Genomic DNA, 19,799 nt, shown 5'->3' on the forward strand with positions numbered 1-19,799 from the left:
TTTGTGTAAAAAGAAACAACCACAAAGATTTTTCCAAATTATTTATTCCATAATCACATTTTATCCCATTTAAAACAAGAAAAGGTGTAACAAAGTTTTAAACAAACAATGAAAGCGACAATATCTACACAATAAAATTTTTAATAGTAATTATAATTATAACTAGCAAGATAATAAAGATACTGGGTAATTAAGATACTAATTGAAAGAAACTTTACGTAAATTATGTAGCAAAGATTTTTAAAATTGCTTCATAAACAAATTATCAGTATAATTAAACATTGTGAAAAATATTGTCTTTAATCATCAGTCGTAAACAGACTCAAATGTTACAAGTATACAATGTCCACAACAACTTGTTGAGAAGCTAGAAAGCCTAACCAACATACATAGCAATACTTATGGGTGCAATTCATAAATCTCATACAAAAAAGAAACTGAGCTCCTAACGGTTTTTTTTTGTTTTAGTAATTAAAATACTTTTTTCCTTAATTTTTCCCAATATACCTATGATAATGTACTTTTACGAGAACAGAGCTCAATAATTTTAATCTACACCACCTTTTTTTCTTCATTTTCTTTTCATAAAATCTTTATATTCATGAACACTTACAACGATTTAGAATATTTTTTATTTAATTACACCTAGCATAGACCACATATGCAATTTGAAAATGTTCATTAATTTGATTAAATGGAGTTAGATAAATAATCTCAAGTAATATGGAATGTTTCTGAATGAAATAATAACACAGAATTATCATTGCTTTTACATACAGTAAGTTCTGTTGAAAAATAAACACTATCAAAACATTGTTGCATACATATAAAGAGATTCTAAAAAAGCTGTTTAAGGTCATAAATAAATAGTAATGAATAATATAAGTAAATAGGGTATGAACTTGGATATAAAAAAATAAACTGTGAAGTTCTCTTCACAATACGGAAAGAATACAGGTCACATGTGGTCATCAACTACTAACTACCACAAAATTATTCTAATTAGTGCAAGGAACATATAATAAATTAAGTACGTAAGATATCAAAAACAATTATTTAGAAATTTTTAAATGAAGTGTATTGTGTTAAGAATAAGAGAGTACTCAAATTAGTATGTGCTGTTTTCATTACAGTTTTATAAAGAATCTAATAAAAACTAACCAGTCTAAAGGAGAAATAAATATTAGAAATACAAAATTAACTATGTCATCAACCCTCAACATGCAAAATCCGACAATACAAATTGACATTTAGTATTGCACAAACAGCCTCACTGCAAATTTGTTTTTTTTTTTGTTCATTTTGTAAAAAACCTAGGTAAAAATGTGTTAAAAACAATTGTGAAAAATATACAGTGAAACTATTGAAAATTTGTGTTTAACTTCTTAAATTTATCTATGGTCTACTATCACATTTGGTACAGGGTCGGGCTAGAATGCAATTGAAGATTGGGGCATTGAACACTCTCCAACAGTCACTCGATATGAAGCGAGTTCACTGATACCATGGTAGTGGACAAAGGCGGCGACAATCACAAGCACATGGAAGATCTGGTGTGATTGGAACCAGATGTCACACTTTCCTGGGAACCAGCGTTCAGGAACACGGAGGGCATAGAACATTGCTCCCAAGATGTATAGCAGGCCCATTAGAACCAGCCAGCCCAAGGATGCCTTGCTGACTTGGCTTAACCATCCTTCTGTGATGCCATAATGTATTGCAGGAACTACACCAGAGAGGCCGAAACCCATGAACACTCCAGCTCTAAGTGGCCTCAGACGGGGTTCAGAAAATCTATCCCAGAGTGATACTATAATCGATAGTATACCTAATACCACTACAACAGATAAATAAATTATTTTGGGCCTGTAATGGCAGTAAAAGCTGTAGTACAGCCAAGGGACAAATGAGCCCATTATAAGCAGTGCTATTCCACAGTAATCCAGCTTAGAGAACAACTTTCCAACCATCTCTGAATGACAGTACAATGTGTGATAAGCAAATGAAAAACCTAGACATACTATGGCGCCAATGAAAAACACACCAAATATCATCTTTTCTTGCATTTGAATCTCGATTGAAGGCCGTGTGACGAAATATATTGCGACGCCGATGAAAGCAATGCATCCGAGCAAATGGGTCCAAATATTGCCAGTTTCAGTATGAATTCGGAAAATCGAAGCGAAACACGCGCTGAAAGAGGGTAGCGGTGGTCTGTGTCCTTTGTGTAGATAATCATTGTCTTGCAGCCAACGCGGCAGGTGTCTGAAGTGGCATACATTCCACGACGCCTCCCATACTTTGCGAACGAATTCCTCGGCTTGTTCCGCAGCGTTATGGGCGAGCGCTCCAAGGTCTATTTCATCGGACAAAACGCCAGCTTTCAACACTTCAGCCATTTCCGCATCGAGCAAATGTTGATCTTCGGGAGTTGATGGTAGAGGACATCCCTCCTCTTCCTCAGCTAGGACTTCGTCGAGTTCGTCTATTTGAGAAGCAAGACTCTCGGCCTCGGGATCCCATCCTTGCCTCCGCCGAATTCCATCCGACGACGCACTTTGAGATCCCGTGTCAGAATCCACTTCCCACATTTTGATATGTGAACTACACGGGCTTAGGGTAAAACGTACACCATTCGCACACACTCTTTTTATGGCATATGAACAATTATGTACTTGTGTTTCACGTTCACAATTTGTGTGATCCAATTACGTCACGAAATAGAAATCACTTTTGCTTCCAGAGTCCTTTATTTCCATAAAAATGTTTTGTATTGAAATAATTCACTGAAATTATTTCGTAGAAAACAGTGAGCCACGAGTAAAATAACCAAAGACAATAAAATGCGATACAAAGATAAGCAACAACCAATTTAGAACAGCTGCAAAGGACTGTCGAGTATCGCTGTAGAACTGTCGAGTGTCGAAGAACTGCCTGCTGCCAAGTTTCAAACACCATTCACCATTTTCGTTTTCAATTGTTCATCTCTTTTCCGCTAAGCACGTAACTATATTATCTCTCTCTTTCCGATAATTCACGGATGACACAACATAGTGGTGTACCAACTGCCAAGTGGTTCGGGGTACCAATCGTTGTCATTTCATACCAAAGAGATAATATTGTTTACCAATACGATATAATTAAACGCCGACGCTCATCGTAATAAATAATGGAATTAAAATAAATATATCTACATTGATGGTGGTTTATATGTACATTATATCTTTTATCAATAAATGTTAATTTATAAAAATAAACATTAACATCGAGGTTTATAAGGTTAGGTAAAAAATTACGATTTATGAAACATGCAGTACAACCCTACTAGTTAATGTAAACGTCAGCATCAACTCTGCATACTGGTTTCTCATTGGTTATTATGGTATAACAAGTTACGTCACTAAAATTAATATTGTTTCATTTTCTAACCTATACGCTAAAATTAAATCATGGAAGTTAATCGTTAAAACGCTATCAACTATAATACTCACTTTTTAAACATGATGACTATGTTGTTGATCACAGGAAAACACAAATTAATTTTATTATTGTATAGTTTCCGAAATTTCACAATTAAAAATCCGCACGTCAAACAATATGTTTCAAATTTCTTCAAACCAATAACATCAGACAGAAAATTCACTCCTAGACTTCTGATTGGATGAAATATCCGACTAGTACATTGCGTCATAGACTAATACACAGATTAATATTTACTATGCTCAGTTATCAATACAGCTTATAAAATATTTTATTATCATACTTCAATATAGTTAACCATGCCTATGTTTAAAAAAATATAGTATGTAAAGATGGATACTTTATGCAGGTAAATTATTTGAATTTCGCTTAATAAGGAAATAATAAAATACACAGGCCGCAGAAGGAAGGAAATAGATTGTTTGTCAGAAATATACCACTCAATTGTCAATATCATATATCCGTCTCAATTTCTCAACGTGACAGTTACAAAAAATAGAGGAACATGCACAATCCACATGTTTAATACCTAAAAATTTTAAATTTATTTCATGTGACCAACTCTATTTAAATTACTTGTAGAATTTACAGAACTAATTTAAAATGTCTAATTTACTTGAAGTATTAGTGACGAGTGATTCCAATAATACTTTGTGGACATGTTGTGTTTGGGATTCGAATACCGGTACAAATTTAATGACCTATCGAGGTGGTGGTACTGCAGAATCCAGAACGATGTCTTTCATTGGAAAGGACTATTTGGCAGCAGTTGAGCGAACTAAACCAATTCTACACATATGGCCCTTAAACTCTCAACAGACGATTCAGGACATGAGATTTATTCTGCCAGGTAAGGCAAACGCGTTTGCCGTAGCGCCTGATGGCTCTTACTGCGTTGCAGGAATTGATGAAAAAATCTATTTGTGGCAAATATCGTCTGGAAACTTGCTGACTATCATAAACCGACACTATCAAAAAGTTAATCACTTAAAGTTTACTCCAGATGGCCGCTTTTTCATATCTTCTGCTGAGGATGGTATGGTTATGGTATGGGCACTAGCGACAGTTGCGGCCAATCCAGAAATTGAGCTAGTTACCCAGTCCACAGCTGGACAGCATGATCCAATATTTGTTTTCTCTGACCACTCTTTACCAGTCACAGATATGTGTATTAGCAAAACTGGTATACACGGACGGCTGTGCACTGTATCAAGTGACAGAACTTGTAAGATTTATGACTTACCGTCAGGAGAGTTGCTGTTAAACCTCATTTTTGATGAACCATTATCTTCTATTGTATTTGATGTATTGGAGTTGAACATATTTGTTGGAAGTACAGAAGGAAAAATATTTCAATTTAGTCTAACAAATCCACCTCGTAACAGAGATGTACTAGTCAGCGATGAAGATAAAACACTTATTTTCTCTACCCATACTAAAGCTGTGACTTGCCTTTCCGTATCATTAAATGGGGAGATTTTGATGTCCGGTGGAAATGATGAGCTAGTTATTCTGTGGCACATTAAAAGCAGACAGCCTGTCCGAACTATAAGACACAAAGGATGTATTACAAATGCCTTCTTCACCACAAATTTTGAATCCATATACAAGCAAGAATTTTCGCCACACATTATTCTTCACAGCTTAGAAAGGACATTGGAGAAAGACAATGATGATGTCAACAAAATTGAAGTTTTGATAGACAAGAAAATAAACTTTTGGCCATTTAATGTTATTGAAAGTGAGGATATCTCTGTTCATAATGATATAAATAAACAAGCAAATAGTGAAAATAAGCAGCAGACAGCTTCATTAGAAGAAGAAATAAATAAACTTCGGACAATAAATGCAAACTTGTATAAATTTTCAGTTGAAAAGGCTTTAGATTCCATTCCTGAAGTCAAAAATAATTCAAAAAAGAGAGGGAAGCATAAACAATAAAAACCACTATAGAATTTATGCCTTGTTTTATTTCGCTTTAAATACAATATTCCAATAAAGCAATATAAAATTACCTTATAAAGGAAAATTTTGGAGATAAGAATAAGATTGTTTAATGAAAAAAAACTTATTAGTATTTATTTGTTTTTTAAGTTGTAAAATTACTTTTAATGTGGATTTTGTCAACATATAAAATAGGTGTATTTTAGAATATGCAATTTGGAAAGCAGAAATATAAGAAAAAATCGATTTAGGTATGTAAAAAGGGCATTTTATTTTTTCGTCTTGCTACCCGTCAATTTTTTATCTGTGTTATTTACGTCAAAAGAAACGTCATCCGCGTCATCGCATCGTTCGATTTCAATTATTTCAATAATTTTATGTTGCAAACGCATACAAATTTTATTCTTTTTATTTAATTTGTGTAATATGTGCTGACTAAATATGCATCAATAGCAAGTCAAGAGTATGTTTTTATGACATTAATCTACTTTAAGGTAATTTGAACTGAGTTTTAAAAATAAACGTTAGGAATGGTTTGCGTCACAAACAAAACATTTTGTGTTTATTATTTTCAGTTGTCGTGAAATGTCGAAGGCTGTGCTAATCCCGGAATGTAACAAGGACATCGGCGGCGTAAAGGAGGATATATGTATTTCTCCAAGTGACAAGAAAGATGGTGCGATCGGTTTGTTTAGTCGACTTCTTCGTTTAGATGCGTTGAGTAAAAGGCACAGCACGCCAGATAGTCCTACATCTCCTGATCCTCCCGTTACATACTATGGAGTGTATATACCTTGCGAAATTAAGAAAGGTCCTGACGAAGGTAATTCTTGTAATTTTTTTTGTCTTACACATTATCTCTCTTATCATTTGCAAGTAAGTAGGCCATAGGCATATTTTCACCTTGCGATAAAAATACTATCATACGTAAATAGGAATCAGGAAGTGATTGCGAATGTTGATGGTCACATTATATAGTAAAAAATGAATGCTTTCAAACTTTGCTTAACTACTACTGAAAAAATTATTAGTACATTGCTATAGCCATCATATTGAATACTAGATATGTATAACATTAAAATGTATGTTGCATGTTAAAAATTTTGAAAAGAAAAGTGACATGATTAAAAAGGCTGAATAAAATTAATTAATATTTATTAATAATCTACCAATTATACCAATCTCTTACATTGAGATATGTTTCCACATTGTTAATTTATGTTAGGATAGGCAAAACATATATTTAAATCTGCATAACTTTTTATTTGCAGAGGCTCTACATGTGTACAAAAATAGATCAGAAGCATTAGAATTAGTTAGAAGGTACAAATCTGCAAGATTCAAAGTGTTTAGAAACCATCAAGATGCGGTTTCCTTCGCTTTACGAGGAGCTGAAACTTCCGAAACTCATGAAGGAAATGGGAACTGTAAGTCGCATAACACATTACTCTACTCAACATACATAAGCATAGACTATTGACATACTATTCTAATGTTATAAAGAGGGAATATTTATGTTTTGTTTGTATGTTGCAATTCAAATCATAATACTATCTACTGAATAGTGATTTTAAAATTAATGTTATGTGGCATAGGCCTTTTTTATCCCGTCTCAACCTGGGCAAAGTTGGGTCAAGCAGCTAGTTAAATAATACATCAAGTAGTTTATATTGAATACAATACTATAAATGATAAAAGCTTACATACTTTGTGAATTTAATTCATTAGTGTAAATAAAAAGCAATTATTTTGATCCAATATTTAATTTTGAAAACTAGAAATTGTCATATTCTGTCTCTGTCCTTTTTGATTCCGTCTCCTCTCTATGGAATATTGCAAAAGGAATATTCCTTTTTTTTATAACTCTTCCTATTATTGTAATAATTAATACAAAAAACATCGGGAATATATTTTATTTTTAATGTTTTTTTTGCATATAAAAAATCATAAAGACAATTTAAAAGATCCTGTTTCATACATTGACTATAAGCATTTAGAATTTAGATGAAATTAATTTAAAATTAATGCATTTTCATTTGTACTATCAATAAACATGTCTAACACATCCACATTCAATATGATAACTTTAATTGCTCACAACTGAGCAATGCCCCCTGTTATCTTTCGTAGGTACTTGAGAATCTCATATTGAGTCTAGACTGTTTAGGTAAAGTAATATAAATACAAATAACATGTTTACATATCTTAACATGATAAAAATAAGAATTGCATGTTTGAAATGTTAACTCAGTTAAGTTTTCATAAATATGTTTTTTATTCTTGCTCATGCAAGAATTAAGAACAATAAATATTAAGATTAGGAACATGTTGATTTTGATGATGATAATGCATATGGTTGTTTTTATATCACCTTATTTCAAACTGTATATCTTTTTGTTAATCTCGAAAAGTTTGAATACACATACACTAGCTACATCTTGTATTGTTATTCATTATTTATCTATTTCTCTCTAGGTTTTTACTTGTATTTTGTAAAATACTTATACAAAATGTGATTAATATTATTATCATACTCCACTATAAGCAAGGCATGTTTTTACTTAATGATTTTCAGCCCTCATGGGAGAAAAGCCGTACCCATTTAAATCACCATCGCCACAAGACATGGTTTCGCTCCGCAAAGCAATAGAGGCAGGCTTCACTTGTACTGTCAGAGACAGGGTATGGGACAACCCTCGATATCTTGTTAGCAGCGGGAATACACCAACTATTGTTCAGGTGTGTTCAAGAAATTACAAACTCAAAGAAAATCAAGCATCACTCTGGTAAAAACAATGCCTTGAACTCTAGTGTCAGGTGTAACAATTGTAATTTGCATAACATTTGGAATATTTTAAATATTGTACAATGTTTTTGTCGTTGATTAATGAAATATCAATTTCAGAATGCATTTTATGAAAAATAATTGTCATAAAATTTTTCAAAAGCTAATGTGATAATCATTTCAAGGACAAAATGCCTTAACTCAATTTCCTTTTCAAATTTACAGGAGGGTTCGCGCTACAACGCTCTCCACATAGCAGCCAAGGCGCTTAATGCTGAAATATGCAACCTGTTACTTACTACTGTTGGGAACCCTGCCTTTGTGCAGACTCTGTATGGATCTGACGCTGACCATGACGCTTGTAAGGTAAGATATAATGGAAGTGATACGTTTTTTTATACCATTGAAGACATAAATTATACTAATGTTATACTAAATCGTAACAAACATGAATAAAAACTTTTGAAAAAGGAAGCCTTCACTTAACAGTGTTTTCTGCAAGAAGTTGTTTATAAATAATAAAGCATTCCTTAAAATAAAAAGTTGCTTTTTAGTTTGTGTAATAATATTTTTTGAGATTTTGTTTTTTATTAAAGAGTTCACCTTCTTGAGTTTAGAACTATAGTCAAATAATAAATATTATTATAACTATAGTCATAATAATATTAATTACTTACTATTCACTAGCTGCATGCCAGGCTCCGCCTGGGTAGTCATTGCAATCAAAATAATATAAACTTTTGTTGTTGGGTAGTTCAAGTCCATCACAGTGAAACAATGTGACACGTAATTCATATATATTTAGATATATACTTATCACAAATTTCAGGAGTTCGCTGGTATCCTTGTGGATAGATATCTGAACACACCGGACAAGGCGATGAACGAGACCCCGCTGCACTTTGCGTCCAAGTTCGGAGCGGAACAGGTGGTCGATGTGCTGACGTCTTTTCCGCAGTGCAATAAGCTAGCTACGAACAAGTACGGGGAGACTGCGCAAGATGTGAGTGGACTGAGAATTAATTATATATTTATTGGCTTTCATATTTAAATCTTAGGCACTAGCATTTCTGTGCTAAAATGTATCTATGAAAAAAAATAAACTTACAAGAAAAATATCAGATAGAAAATATTTAATTAGTTTTAATGTTTATGGAAAATATGATTTCTCTCTTCTGATCCTATTTCTGCTACTGTGATGAATGAAATTATGTATTGATATGCTTAATATATTAAATGCTTAGCTTATTACCTTAGTTTGTTAACTGAGAACTTTTGACTGGATAAAAATTGCTTGTTATTTTTTACGTAGTTCTTTAATAATTATATAATGGCGATTTATTTTTTAAGAAAATAATTATGTATATAAATAGGAAAAAATACATCGTTTATCACAGATAATATGCAACCGTGTGTCCAACCCGAGTCCGGAAAGCAAACGTCGCATCGCCTGCATGCTCAGCGAGCGCTACTACGTGCCCGTGCTGCACGCGGAGGAGGACGCGAGCCCGCCCACCATCGGCAGACCCTTCACGCCGGCCTCGCCGCCTGTGAGTACGGGTCGGGTTATGCTGGCCGTCTGTGTTTACACTATGTACTTGTAATTTTGTTGGTTGGGTGTATGGCTGTGTTTTTTTAAGGTTTTATTGGGAAGAACTTTCACGCCGACTTCCTCGCTTATGACTATAGGTCAATTTATTTTGGGCGTATGGGTTTATACGATGCGTGTTTTGTGGTTCATAGTTATTGATTTTTTTTTTAATTTTCAATACGAATCTTTCATTGTCGACCTCGCCACCTGTGAATAAAGGTCTAGTTGTATTAGGCGTGTGGATCCATAAAAAAAGAAGATGAAATTCGGGGGGCAAGTTGTGGAAAATTTTAGCTTCTATAACAGATTTTCATTTTCTATTTTATTTTCTTATTCATCCATTTGCAGGATCTTAACAGCGACCCGCTGTCGCCGCGTTATGAGATCCTCGCGTACGCGGGCCCGATGGCGGCGCGCGACGCGGACGCGTTCCGGCGCCGCTGGAAGACGCCGCCCCGCGCCGCCCGCCCCGCGCACCCCGCACACCCCGCGCACCCCGCGCACGCGGCACAGCCCGCCTTCCGCCTGCGCGACATGGCCAAGGGGCTCGAGGCCGTCGGCCGGTGAGTGCACACACACACACAGACGCACACACACACACGCACACACACACACACACACACACATACACACACACACACACACACATGGGGGCTAGAGTTGCACGCCGGTACACACAGACACATAGTGGTAGGCAGAAGACTGGGCACACAAGCACGTAATGTCGAGGCGTGACATGTAACACACGCACGCACGCCTGGCTGAAACTATTCGTTCATATTTCGTACTCGCTAAATAAACCACATAAGTAACCATCCTTCTCCTATTTTTTTCCAAATACATATACATACTTAATTTTTCTTATTTGGAAAAAGTCTAATTAACTATGTTTCTGTTACAGAAACTTAGCTGAACAAATGAATGTGACATGGAAAGAATACTGGCCGTTCCTCGATACATTCACAGACTTGCGAACGCCCGAAGGACTTGTGCTACTCGAAAACTATCTCAAGACTAAGTACGAGACCGCCTGTTCCTTCGCCTACAGCGACAGCTGCAGCCAATCGCAGGCCTCCCCAGACGACGTGTCCATATCTAGAATAATCAACTCCCAAAACTCGCCAAAAGACGCCCTAAGCCCCATGTCGGAACTTTGCGTCGCCATGAAAACGTGCAAGATAACAGACAGACCACATTGGCGGAAAACGGACCCAGTCAGGCAGAGATTGTGCAGGCAACCTAACGCGAAACCTATAACCACCAACGGGGACACTGCATCCCCGATGAATCACACCGTCAGTCAATTATTGTGCATAGAGAGAACGTGCCAAGTGTTCGCCAAACGTATCGCTGACGCTTTGATATTCTCGCTCACGGCGGAACCGGAAATCGCGGGAGAATCTCTAAAGTCCGAGGCGAAACACTTGCAGCACACAATGTTCACGTACATGGACGATGAGAGATTTAAAGATATCAATTTCGCACTGATACACTCCAGGCTAGCGCAGCTCGTCGTGTTCAAGCTGAAACAGCAGACCATAGATTTGGACGACATCAATAATTTAGTGGAGTTTCTGGTGAAGCTCCGGTGTCCGAACGACGATATATTCAGTTCGGACGACGAAAAGCGGCCATTCACGTACCGCGGGAATCGCGCGAGAGTGGGACACGCCGTCGAGGGTCACGTCAGGTGCGTGGCCAGCTTTATTTGCGAGGAATTGACCGAAAGCGAAGAGGCCAAGGGGCCGGCGGTATCCGAGATAGAGTGTAAGGATATTTGGGACAAGGCGGCGAAGTGTCGCTGCGATTGGAAAATAGAGGCCTTCGAGAGGAACAGCAAGAAGAACGCGTCGTTTCGCAAGAACAGGTCCATTCTGTCGACCAGCCCCAAGGGCGAGGGGTTCGCGAGGCGGCTCATGTTCGACCAAGATATCGGTGAGCGGGCTTGGACTGTATTCACTTAGATTTTAGTAGTAGTCGCCAATAAGCAAATGGATTGGTTAATTATTTATTAAGTGTGAAAACTATATAACATAGTATAAACTACAAAATAGATGCAAGAAATTTTAATATCACTTTACCGACAGATTGTAAATCTATTGTAATGATTAATTTATGAGTATTATGCAAATTTGAATATGTATTTGAGCTAGATAACTTAAAAGGTTTTAGAACGTGTATCAAAAGTTTATAAGGCATGAACACTGTATTAATTTATAAGCAAAAAATGACATTTCACCATATTGTTTTTTTTTTTTTTTTTAATAACAATATTGTGTACTTTGTATTCCAGGGGACGGCAAATTGCAGAAAATAGAAAATGAGAAGCCCCAAAGTGTGAACTCGCCCGGCGGAGACAGCGCGACGCTCTACACCGTCGAAGTGGACAAGTGTACGGTGGAGGCTGCGCAGGTTAGTAAAAATGTATCATTTGATTCATGTTAATGTTCGTAGATTTTTTGAATAATCTTTTTGCCATACTCGAGCACCCGTGATAGATCTCAATAGATGGCGTGGGGTGTCCTTTAGGCACATAAATCCGAAAGAGTAGAAGATATTGGATTACTGAGGTGGGATCACGGGTGACCGAGAGGCTAGGCGTTGTTACGGTTTGGCAAAAAGACGCGGGTTCGAATCCTGCCTCGTGATCAAATTTTTTCTATTCTTTCAAAAAAATTCTCATTTACTACTACATTTATTGTACTAAACATCTATGCAATGAGTATGTATATTTAATTCATAATTAATTTCAGATATCGGACGACGAATCGGACGGATCGCCGTCGGACTCGGAGGCTGCGTATGTGACAGCGAGCGAGGACGACAACACGGCGGATAGCTCTGACGACGAGATGCACGACGCCAGCGATCGGGCTATAGCCGAAACCTTTATATACGGGTGCGTGTATATATTGCAACTAGCGGCCCGCTCCCGGCTTCGCCCGTGGTCCATATAAAGCCTATGGCCTTCCTCAATAAATGGGCTCGCTAACACTGAAGGAATTTTTCGATTCTGACCAGTCATTCCCGAGATTGGCACGTTTAACCAAACATATTCTTCAACTTTATAATAACAAAATAATAATATACTCGATACTCGCGTAAAATCGAGCACAATTTATTTACATACTAGCTGCGCCCCGCGGTTTCACCCGCGTAAGTCCGTAACGCGCAGTAATATCAGGATAAAATGTTGCCTATATGTTATTCCAGTTGTCCAGCTGTCTACGTACCAAATTTCATTGTAATCGGTTCAGAAGTTTTTGCATGAAAGAGCAACAAACACACACACATCCTTACAAACTGTCGCATTTATAATATTAGTAGGATAGGAAGTAGGAAGGATTCCAAATAGTAACAGTCTTGCAAATTATTCGCTCCATTGTATGTTTCCAGCGAGGAGCCATCGAAAATGGACCGTCTCGTGTACGAAGCGGTGTCGGCGTGCGACATCTCGCCCGAAGAGTTCCCCAGCGTGTACCGCTGGCGCCACACCGTCGCGCTCTACACGCCGCTCGAGAGGGAAAGGTGGATATATTACTACTGTACTGATATATAAAACTGATTCATAACCTTTTAATATTATATTAGAACCTTGAAAATTTCCTCCGCGCACAATATTTGTAACCATACCGAAGCAACATTCATAAAAACTAGCTTAAGCTACTTCGAAATGGGCAGGTTGCCGGTCAAAAGGAGACTAAATAAAATGTTTTTAATGATTCGATTTTTTGTGTGTTTGTTTTTTTTTTTGTTAGTAAGACTAAAGACTGGTTGCAGGGGAACAGGCCTCTTATATGGGTTTGTGCCATAATCCAATGCACACTGGCCAAAGTCATATGTTGTCAAACTTTTGATTCTTCCACATGCCAGTTTTCTGATGTGATGTGAATAATGTGTGTATAAATTGAAAAATAATACATAAATACTTTGGCGTTAAATCAATGCTCCTATTTACAGCTGGCAAGCCACAACAAACATGGACGGCAGCATAGTGTCGAGCGTGTCGTGGAGCGTGTGCGGCTCGCCGGCCAGTGTTGGCGCTAGTGTTAGTGCTAGTGCAAGTTTTAGTGCTAGTGCTGGTGCTGGTGCTGGTGCTGGTGCGAGCGCGCCGCCCGCCTGCAGCACGCCCAGGCGAGACCGCAGCGATGATCGCAATCCGTCACTACAGGTATATACACTATCTAAAGACACATAACTTAAAGGTGACTGACTGTCGTAGTGATCTATCAACGCACAGCCCAAACCACTGGACGGATCGAGCTGAAATTAGGCATGCAGATAGATGTTATGACGCAGGCAACCGCTAAGAAAGGATTGTGATAAATTCTACCCCCAAGGGGATAAGATAGGGGATGAAAAATTGTACCGTGAAAATTTATTTTGACCCCCCGAGCTAAGGCTGCGGGCAATAGCTAATTAAGGTTTAAGACATTCATTCCCATCAAGACATAGAAGCATATATTTAATTATAAACATAAGTTAAAATTTAGAACATTCCTTAGATATTTGCACATGATTTTTAGAATAGGAAATGCATAATATTTTACTCATTTATTGCAATCAATGAAGCGTATGGTCTTCCAAAATGTGTTTTGCTAATTTTTTTTTTAATGCAATTAGTGATAAAAAGTTAATATTGATATATAAAGCTGATACGTAAATAAATTACTGTATAATAAATTTCTATTCGAATGATTTACGGATATAACCTTGTATGTTTCCCTCATTCTACCTGATTCACTTTCCTAGATATTGCGCTCTTACGCATTTGCTAGATATTTCCCCAGTTGTTTGTCTGGCACACTCATTTCAGGAATGACTATAGCAATTATAAAAAATTTCTTTCACCATTGGATATTTTCCCTCTGTACTATAGGATATTATGTACCACGGGCGAAGCCGGGGCGAATCGCTGGTTTTATATATAACTGAACACTCGTAGATAACCTCGATTACAACAAAATAATGTTTTATTGATATCCAGGTATCCAACTGGCTCCGAGTGACAGGCCCCAACTCTCCCCGTTCTGCGCTCGCTACTAAGAATGTCTCTCAAAACGTGAGCTTCGGTTTCTGAGATACGCACAGCTGGACATACATTTTATACTGCCTTATTGTATAATAGTGGACGTTGGTGCGGATAAATTTTATATGTAAATAGGAAATCGTAGATTTTATAATGACAAATTATTGTAGTTTATGGAAAGTGATTTATGAGCGATATTCGAGTTATAAGTTAGGACATAAATTTTTATTTGTGTAAGGTATGAAAGTTATTTTTGTGATGTTTGACATTTCAATTATTTGACATAAAAATTTTGTTCTTATCATACATTAAATTGACATAATATGGTAACACCAGTGCGACAAAAATAGATAAAATCATATTGACTGTACTTACTTGGCTATGTGTAGTGTGTTTAGAAGTAGTGAGCTCACATTTTTTTGTTAAATTATATAAATTGTAGCTATTCTACCATCTGAATTTTTGAACACTCAAAAGATTATATTTAACCTTTGAAAGAAAGAAATAAAAACATTTATTTAAGACACACACACACAGCAAAAAATAACGTTGGACAGAAGAGAATTTAGTATTCTTAGTTATCTAAATATAAATTAGGTAAAGTTCATAAAATACATAAATGAAAATAGGCGATGATATGAGTACAAAAGTTTCTTCACCGCGTCCAATATTATACAAATCTTCGTAGGGGCTGGGCTGAAATGTGTCAAACTAACGAATTATTATAATATGTAGTTAAAATATTACGCCATGGTCCCCGGTTTATTTTCGTAGATTTTTTCGCTAGCGTTTAATAATTGGTATTATTGAGTTGTATAATTTTTTCTTGTAATTGGATATTTTTTTTTGTGTTGAATTCTGAATGAAACAAACGCGTTGAACGTGATTAAATTGTAATTCGGAATAAAAAATTGCTGGTTCTTTAACATATTGCAAAAATAATTTGTTTATTTTCTTGTAAATGTAAGGAAACTATAGGAAATTGGTTATGATAGATATAAAATATTAAAATTTTAAAATATTCCTTTTGAAGTTTTGCAATATGTTTAAAATAATATTTGCATAATACTAAAAGGTTAGAAAAATTTATGGCCTGACTGGAATATTTTTTTAAGAGTTTCTTATCAAGAAATATAGAATTAACACATTATTTTCTTGTGAAGATGACACTTCTTTCTTTGCAAATTTTTCTATACTAACAATATATATCACACAAATATAAAACATTATAAGTGTTATCTGTGAAAAATAATATTAGTTATTGAATAGTGAAAATTGTAGTTATAATATGATGAGTTTAAATTTATTGTAACAATGAATCTTCGACAATTATTAAATGATAATCTCAATGTTTTGTATTGTTTTTAATTGATGTTGTACGTTTCTTAGTTTTAGTTTGTTTAAAGCTTGGTGTAGACTCTTGGAAAATGATAGGCTGCGAAAGTCTTGAAACAAGTTTTGAGTTAGAGTTATTTCAATAGTGTAGACCAAGTTTAAAATACAGTTGTCTAATTTGCATTTCACTGTGTCGTTATGTAGTTATACAGTTATGACAATAATGTTGTTCGCATTCAAAGGCATTTATTTTCTTGGACATTATGTAGGACGGAATGTTGCACTGCAAGTTGTGAAGTAACAAATGTTTGTACTTTTATAAATAATACTGTATATAATTGTACTTTTATATTCTATTCGTGGACATTCAAAGAAATAAATTATGACTGGTTATTTGCGTGTTTTATTTTACAATTTTCTCGTTTGATTCGAAATAAAATTTTAGGAATAGTCGTCAAATTAACGCCAGAGACCGACTAGCACCAATGCGATGTGAAAGAAATTTAAACAGAATCGTATATTATTAGAAAGGTTAAGAGTCATTGTCTTTTGTATGGTTCTTATGAGAAAAGAAAAATACATGACATAACATATGAACAAATAAATAATTCAATTATTAACATCAACAAAATTAACAAATAAATTTAGGATTCCCAAAAGTTCTCATCGGAGTCCTTAGCCAAAGATATCGGTGAATTCTGCTCACAATCCGAACGACTATTATAGTTATCAACATCAGCGGAAAAATCATCAGGATATTCCTCATTGCCTATTTCACCCGGAGAGTCTATTTTAGATAGTTCCAACTTCATATCCACGCTTGAGGCGTCTTTTTTATCGTTCGCTTTAAATATTGCGTCCAAAACATCATTATTAGTTATTTTTTCTACGTCCGAGTTCATTGTTTTATTCCCTGTTTTGTCTTTAGGGCTGACTATAATCGTCATTTGAGTGGATATCTCATTTTGTCCGTTGATTTCCGGATCCGATATTTCTTTTGTATCTATCGAACTTTCCACAACCACCAATAGCGTTTGATCTTTTTCAGCGGCAATAGGAATGTGTTTAGTTTCACAAACGTTCTCAATGTTGACACGTAGCAGATTTTTATCATCTTCTGTAACTTCTTTGACAGTTTCTTCTTTATTTTCTGCTATCATTTCATCTACCACTCCCTTTGGCTTGGGACTTCTCACGGGTGGTATTACTGGACTGACCATATTTGGGCTATCTAAACTATACATTTTATTCAAATTATCTTGTAATATTTTGAACTCGGTATGTTTCTTATCATCGCGTACGATATTTTCTTCTACAGATTTATCATTAGGAACATCTTTATCTGGAAAATGTATGGGAGATGCTGCAGTTTTTATGTCTGTACGCCTCTGCTTTTCTGAATGATATAACTTCCTAAATTCTGATAGAGGAGTTTCCAAAAAATCGACGCTCGCTCGATTTCTGTTATGTTCCACCTCCGAGTATGCTACTGGAATGGGTTTGATCATTTCTGACATAGCATTTTTGTTCTTGAACGTCGGGATGTGAAATTTAGTTTGATATTCTTTTAGATATTTATCGAAGTTTTGTTGTATTAAATCTTTGTGTCCTTTAGATTTAACCTTCAGGTCATCAATATTGTATGAGTTTTCAAGCTTCTGAAGCGACTTACTGCGCTTTAAACCTGTAAGCGAAAACATAAATAGTATTTGTTAGTAGGTAAGTACATACCATTAGTACGTTTATATAAAAAATTGCATGTTTCGATTAGAGATTTTATGAATTTACATTATAAAAAATCATATGCATATGCTCCTTTTGATTATCACAATAAAATAAATCTATACAACATACTTTATTCTTGATTAAAGAATCTAATAATACAGTATTTACTTAACCATAGACTGCCATAAGTTCACAAACCATGGTAGGTTGGTTACGCAATAAACGAATTTTCGAATGTAGCTGCACTTTTAAATGAGCAATTATATGTGTCTTTCTGTCGTCACTAAAACGCTGGTACATTGAAAAGATGACCACTCACCCAACGTCTTAGCATCACCTGCCACACTTCCCCCACCTCCACTCCCTTCATCCAGCTGTTTCCGGCGGAAGTGCTGGTAGGATCTCTCCACCGCTTCCGCTTCAATTTCCAACTTCCGGAGCCGCAATTTAGCTTCTCTAAGTGTTGTGTTGGGGCTTTTCTCGCGAGCTATTGGCGTCGGCTCTTTTATGTTGCTGTTGCTGAAAATTAACGACAATAAACATTTTATAATATTTGTTTTCAGAAATTTTTAGAAGTAAAAAAAAGCGAAAGATGACAATTCGAATACCAAAGTTTTACATGTATTTATACATTTTTCAATTATTTGGAGATCCGTTGAGTCATTAAAATGTCTTACGTCTCTGCAAATGGATTGTCGACTTTTAAAGGTACAGAGAAGGGATAAGGGAAACGACCAGGACGTGATTTTTCCCTGGCGAGCTGACCCAATCCGTACCAATACGTGCTCGACTTTCACAATTGAAATGTATTATAATAGCAGGCACGAGAGGGGACTAAACGATTTATAATATAAACATTATGCGATATACTTTCGTGTTCGTTGCAGTCGTTTTTAGGCAATTTTTGCAAACTATAAACAAAATTTGATTCGCACTCACTTTCGTAATTTTTCCTTCGCTTCTCGAAGCATTGATTTAGGACTTTTCTCTCTCTGTTTACTGGGTTCGAATGCGTGTTGCTGCGATGGTTCTCTGACAAAATAGTTTTATATAAAAAATTAATTGAAAATATTTAGAAATTAAAAACTTTTTAACGGATTTTAAACTCGATTTATTCATTATTTTTTTAATTTCTAAATGTATAATACTCGCGTAAAACCAAACACAAGAAAATACTTAATTGAAAATAGTAAAAAATTAATTATTATTAGATGTGATTTTAGGTAAAGTAACAAAATACAACCTTAGCGGTTCGGATTCGCCCGTTGCACGTAGTATAGCATATAACACTCAGAAATCACTTCCATATGAACTAATTAATTTTTAATCGGTTTATTCGTTCCTGAGATTATGGCGTTCAAACCAATAAACTCTAAAGTTTTATAATCTGAGTATAGATTGTAGATATATATTATAATAAGTATTTAACTCATAAAGAGGTTTGCTTCGACCGAGGTTCTAAAAATCTATATGCGATTCGATTAAATAGTCAATATGAGAGAAAAAAATATTCTTACCCAGGATCTGTCAATTTTTCTTCATTCATCTCTTCTGGAGGCAGTGGGACATCTTCATTGAAAACCGCACTGGTTTCATCTGAAAGGATAGACATTAAAAATTAATATGAGAGACAAGAAGGTATGATTACCTTAATATCGAGACTGATGTCTTGTGTGTCCTACCAGACCGAGACTTTTTATGTGCGAGTCTTTACCGGGAATTGAATCCAGGACCACTTGCTTTTTTGCTCGCGTCTTAACCACCGTACCAAGGAGGCGGTCGAAAATGAAAAGTGTTCCCGCTAGTTGAAGGCATAAAAACGAATAACCGATATCTTTTTAACACGCTTTTATTAGCTTCACTTGTATGTTTGTATGTATGTAACTCACACCCGTTTTTCTCCCACTTCC

At 35.7% G+C, this 19,799-nt stretch overlaps 5 protein-coding genes across 5 annotated transcripts in view; 2 read left to right on the forward strand and 3 right to left on the reverse strand.

Moving 5' to 3' along the window:
• Positions 1 to 3,651, reverse strand: part of LOC119837395 (malignant T-cell-amplified sequence 1 homolog) — a 31,792-nt gene extending 28,141 nt beyond the window's left edge. The window contains exon 1 of the mRNA XM_038362967.1: positions 3,492 to 3,651. Coding sequence (XP_038218895.1) covers positions 3,492 to 3,502 — 11 coding nt within the window. The 5' untranslated portion in view covers positions 3,503 to 3,651. The remainder of the gene's footprint in view (positions 1 to 3,491) is intronic.
• On the reverse strand, positions 463 to 2,947 carry LOC119837394 (adiponectin receptor protein). Its single transcript, XM_038362966.1, has one exon. The coding sequence runs from the start codon at positions 2,589 to 2,591 to the stop codon at positions 1,431 to 1,433; it is 1,161 nt and encodes a 386-aa protein (XP_038218894.1). The 5' UTR covers positions 2,592 to 2,947; the 3' UTR covers positions 463 to 1,430.
• A 291-nt stretch (positions 3,652 to 3,942) lies between the features above and the next one.
• LOC119837393 (WD repeat-containing protein 18) lies at positions 3,943 to 5,432 on the forward strand. Its single transcript, XM_038362964.1, has one exon. The coding sequence runs from the start codon at positions 4,084 to 4,086 to the stop codon at positions 5,419 to 5,421; it is 1,338 nt and encodes a 445-aa protein (XP_038218892.1). The 5' UTR covers positions 3,943 to 4,083; the 3' UTR covers positions 5,422 to 5,432.
• Positions 5,433 to 5,759: 327 nt separating this feature from the next.
• LOC119837341 (ankyrin repeat and LEM domain-containing protein 2) lies at positions 5,760 to 15,326 on the forward strand. The gene is made up of 14 exons (XM_038362894.1): positions 5,760 to 5,918; positions 6,000 to 6,247; positions 6,696 to 6,851; positions 8,000 to 8,163; positions 8,435 to 8,575; positions 9,039 to 9,212; positions 9,607 to 9,759; positions 10,149 to 10,363; positions 10,702 to 11,735; positions 12,094 to 12,212; positions 12,554 to 12,699; positions 13,197 to 13,328; positions 13,761 to 13,971; positions 14,788 to 15,326. The coding sequence occupies exons 2-14, from the start codon at positions 6,010 to 6,012 to the stop codon at positions 14,878 to 14,880; spliced, it is 2,976 nt and encodes a 991-aa protein (XP_038218822.1). The 5' UTR covers positions 5,760 to 5,918; positions 6,000 to 6,009; the 3' UTR covers positions 14,881 to 15,326.
• Positions 15,327 to 16,596: 1,270 nt separating this feature from the next.
• LOC119837255 overlaps positions 16,597 to 19,799 on the reverse strand; it is a 13,659-nt gene continuing 10,456 nt past the window's right edge. The window contains exons 14-17 of the mRNA XM_038362772.1: positions 19,407 to 19,485; positions 18,829 to 18,921; positions 18,209 to 18,408; positions 16,597 to 17,848 (exon numbers count right to left, since the gene is read on the reverse strand). Of these exons, the coding sequence (XP_038218700.1) occupies positions 16,809 to 17,848; positions 18,209 to 18,408; positions 18,829 to 18,921; positions 19,407 to 19,485 (1,412 nt within the window). The 3' untranslated portion in view covers positions 16,597 to 16,808. The remainder of the gene's footprint in view (positions 17,849 to 18,208; positions 18,409 to 18,828; positions 18,922 to 19,406; positions 19,486 to 19,799) is intronic.

This window comes from Zerene cesonia, chromosome 27, assembly GCF_012273895.1.
Source record: "Zerene cesonia ecotype Mississippi chromosome 27, Zerene_cesonia_1.1, whole genome shotgun sequence".
Taxonomy (NCBI): domain Eukaryota; kingdom Metazoa; phylum Arthropoda; class Insecta; order Lepidoptera; family Pieridae; genus Zerene; species Zerene cesonia.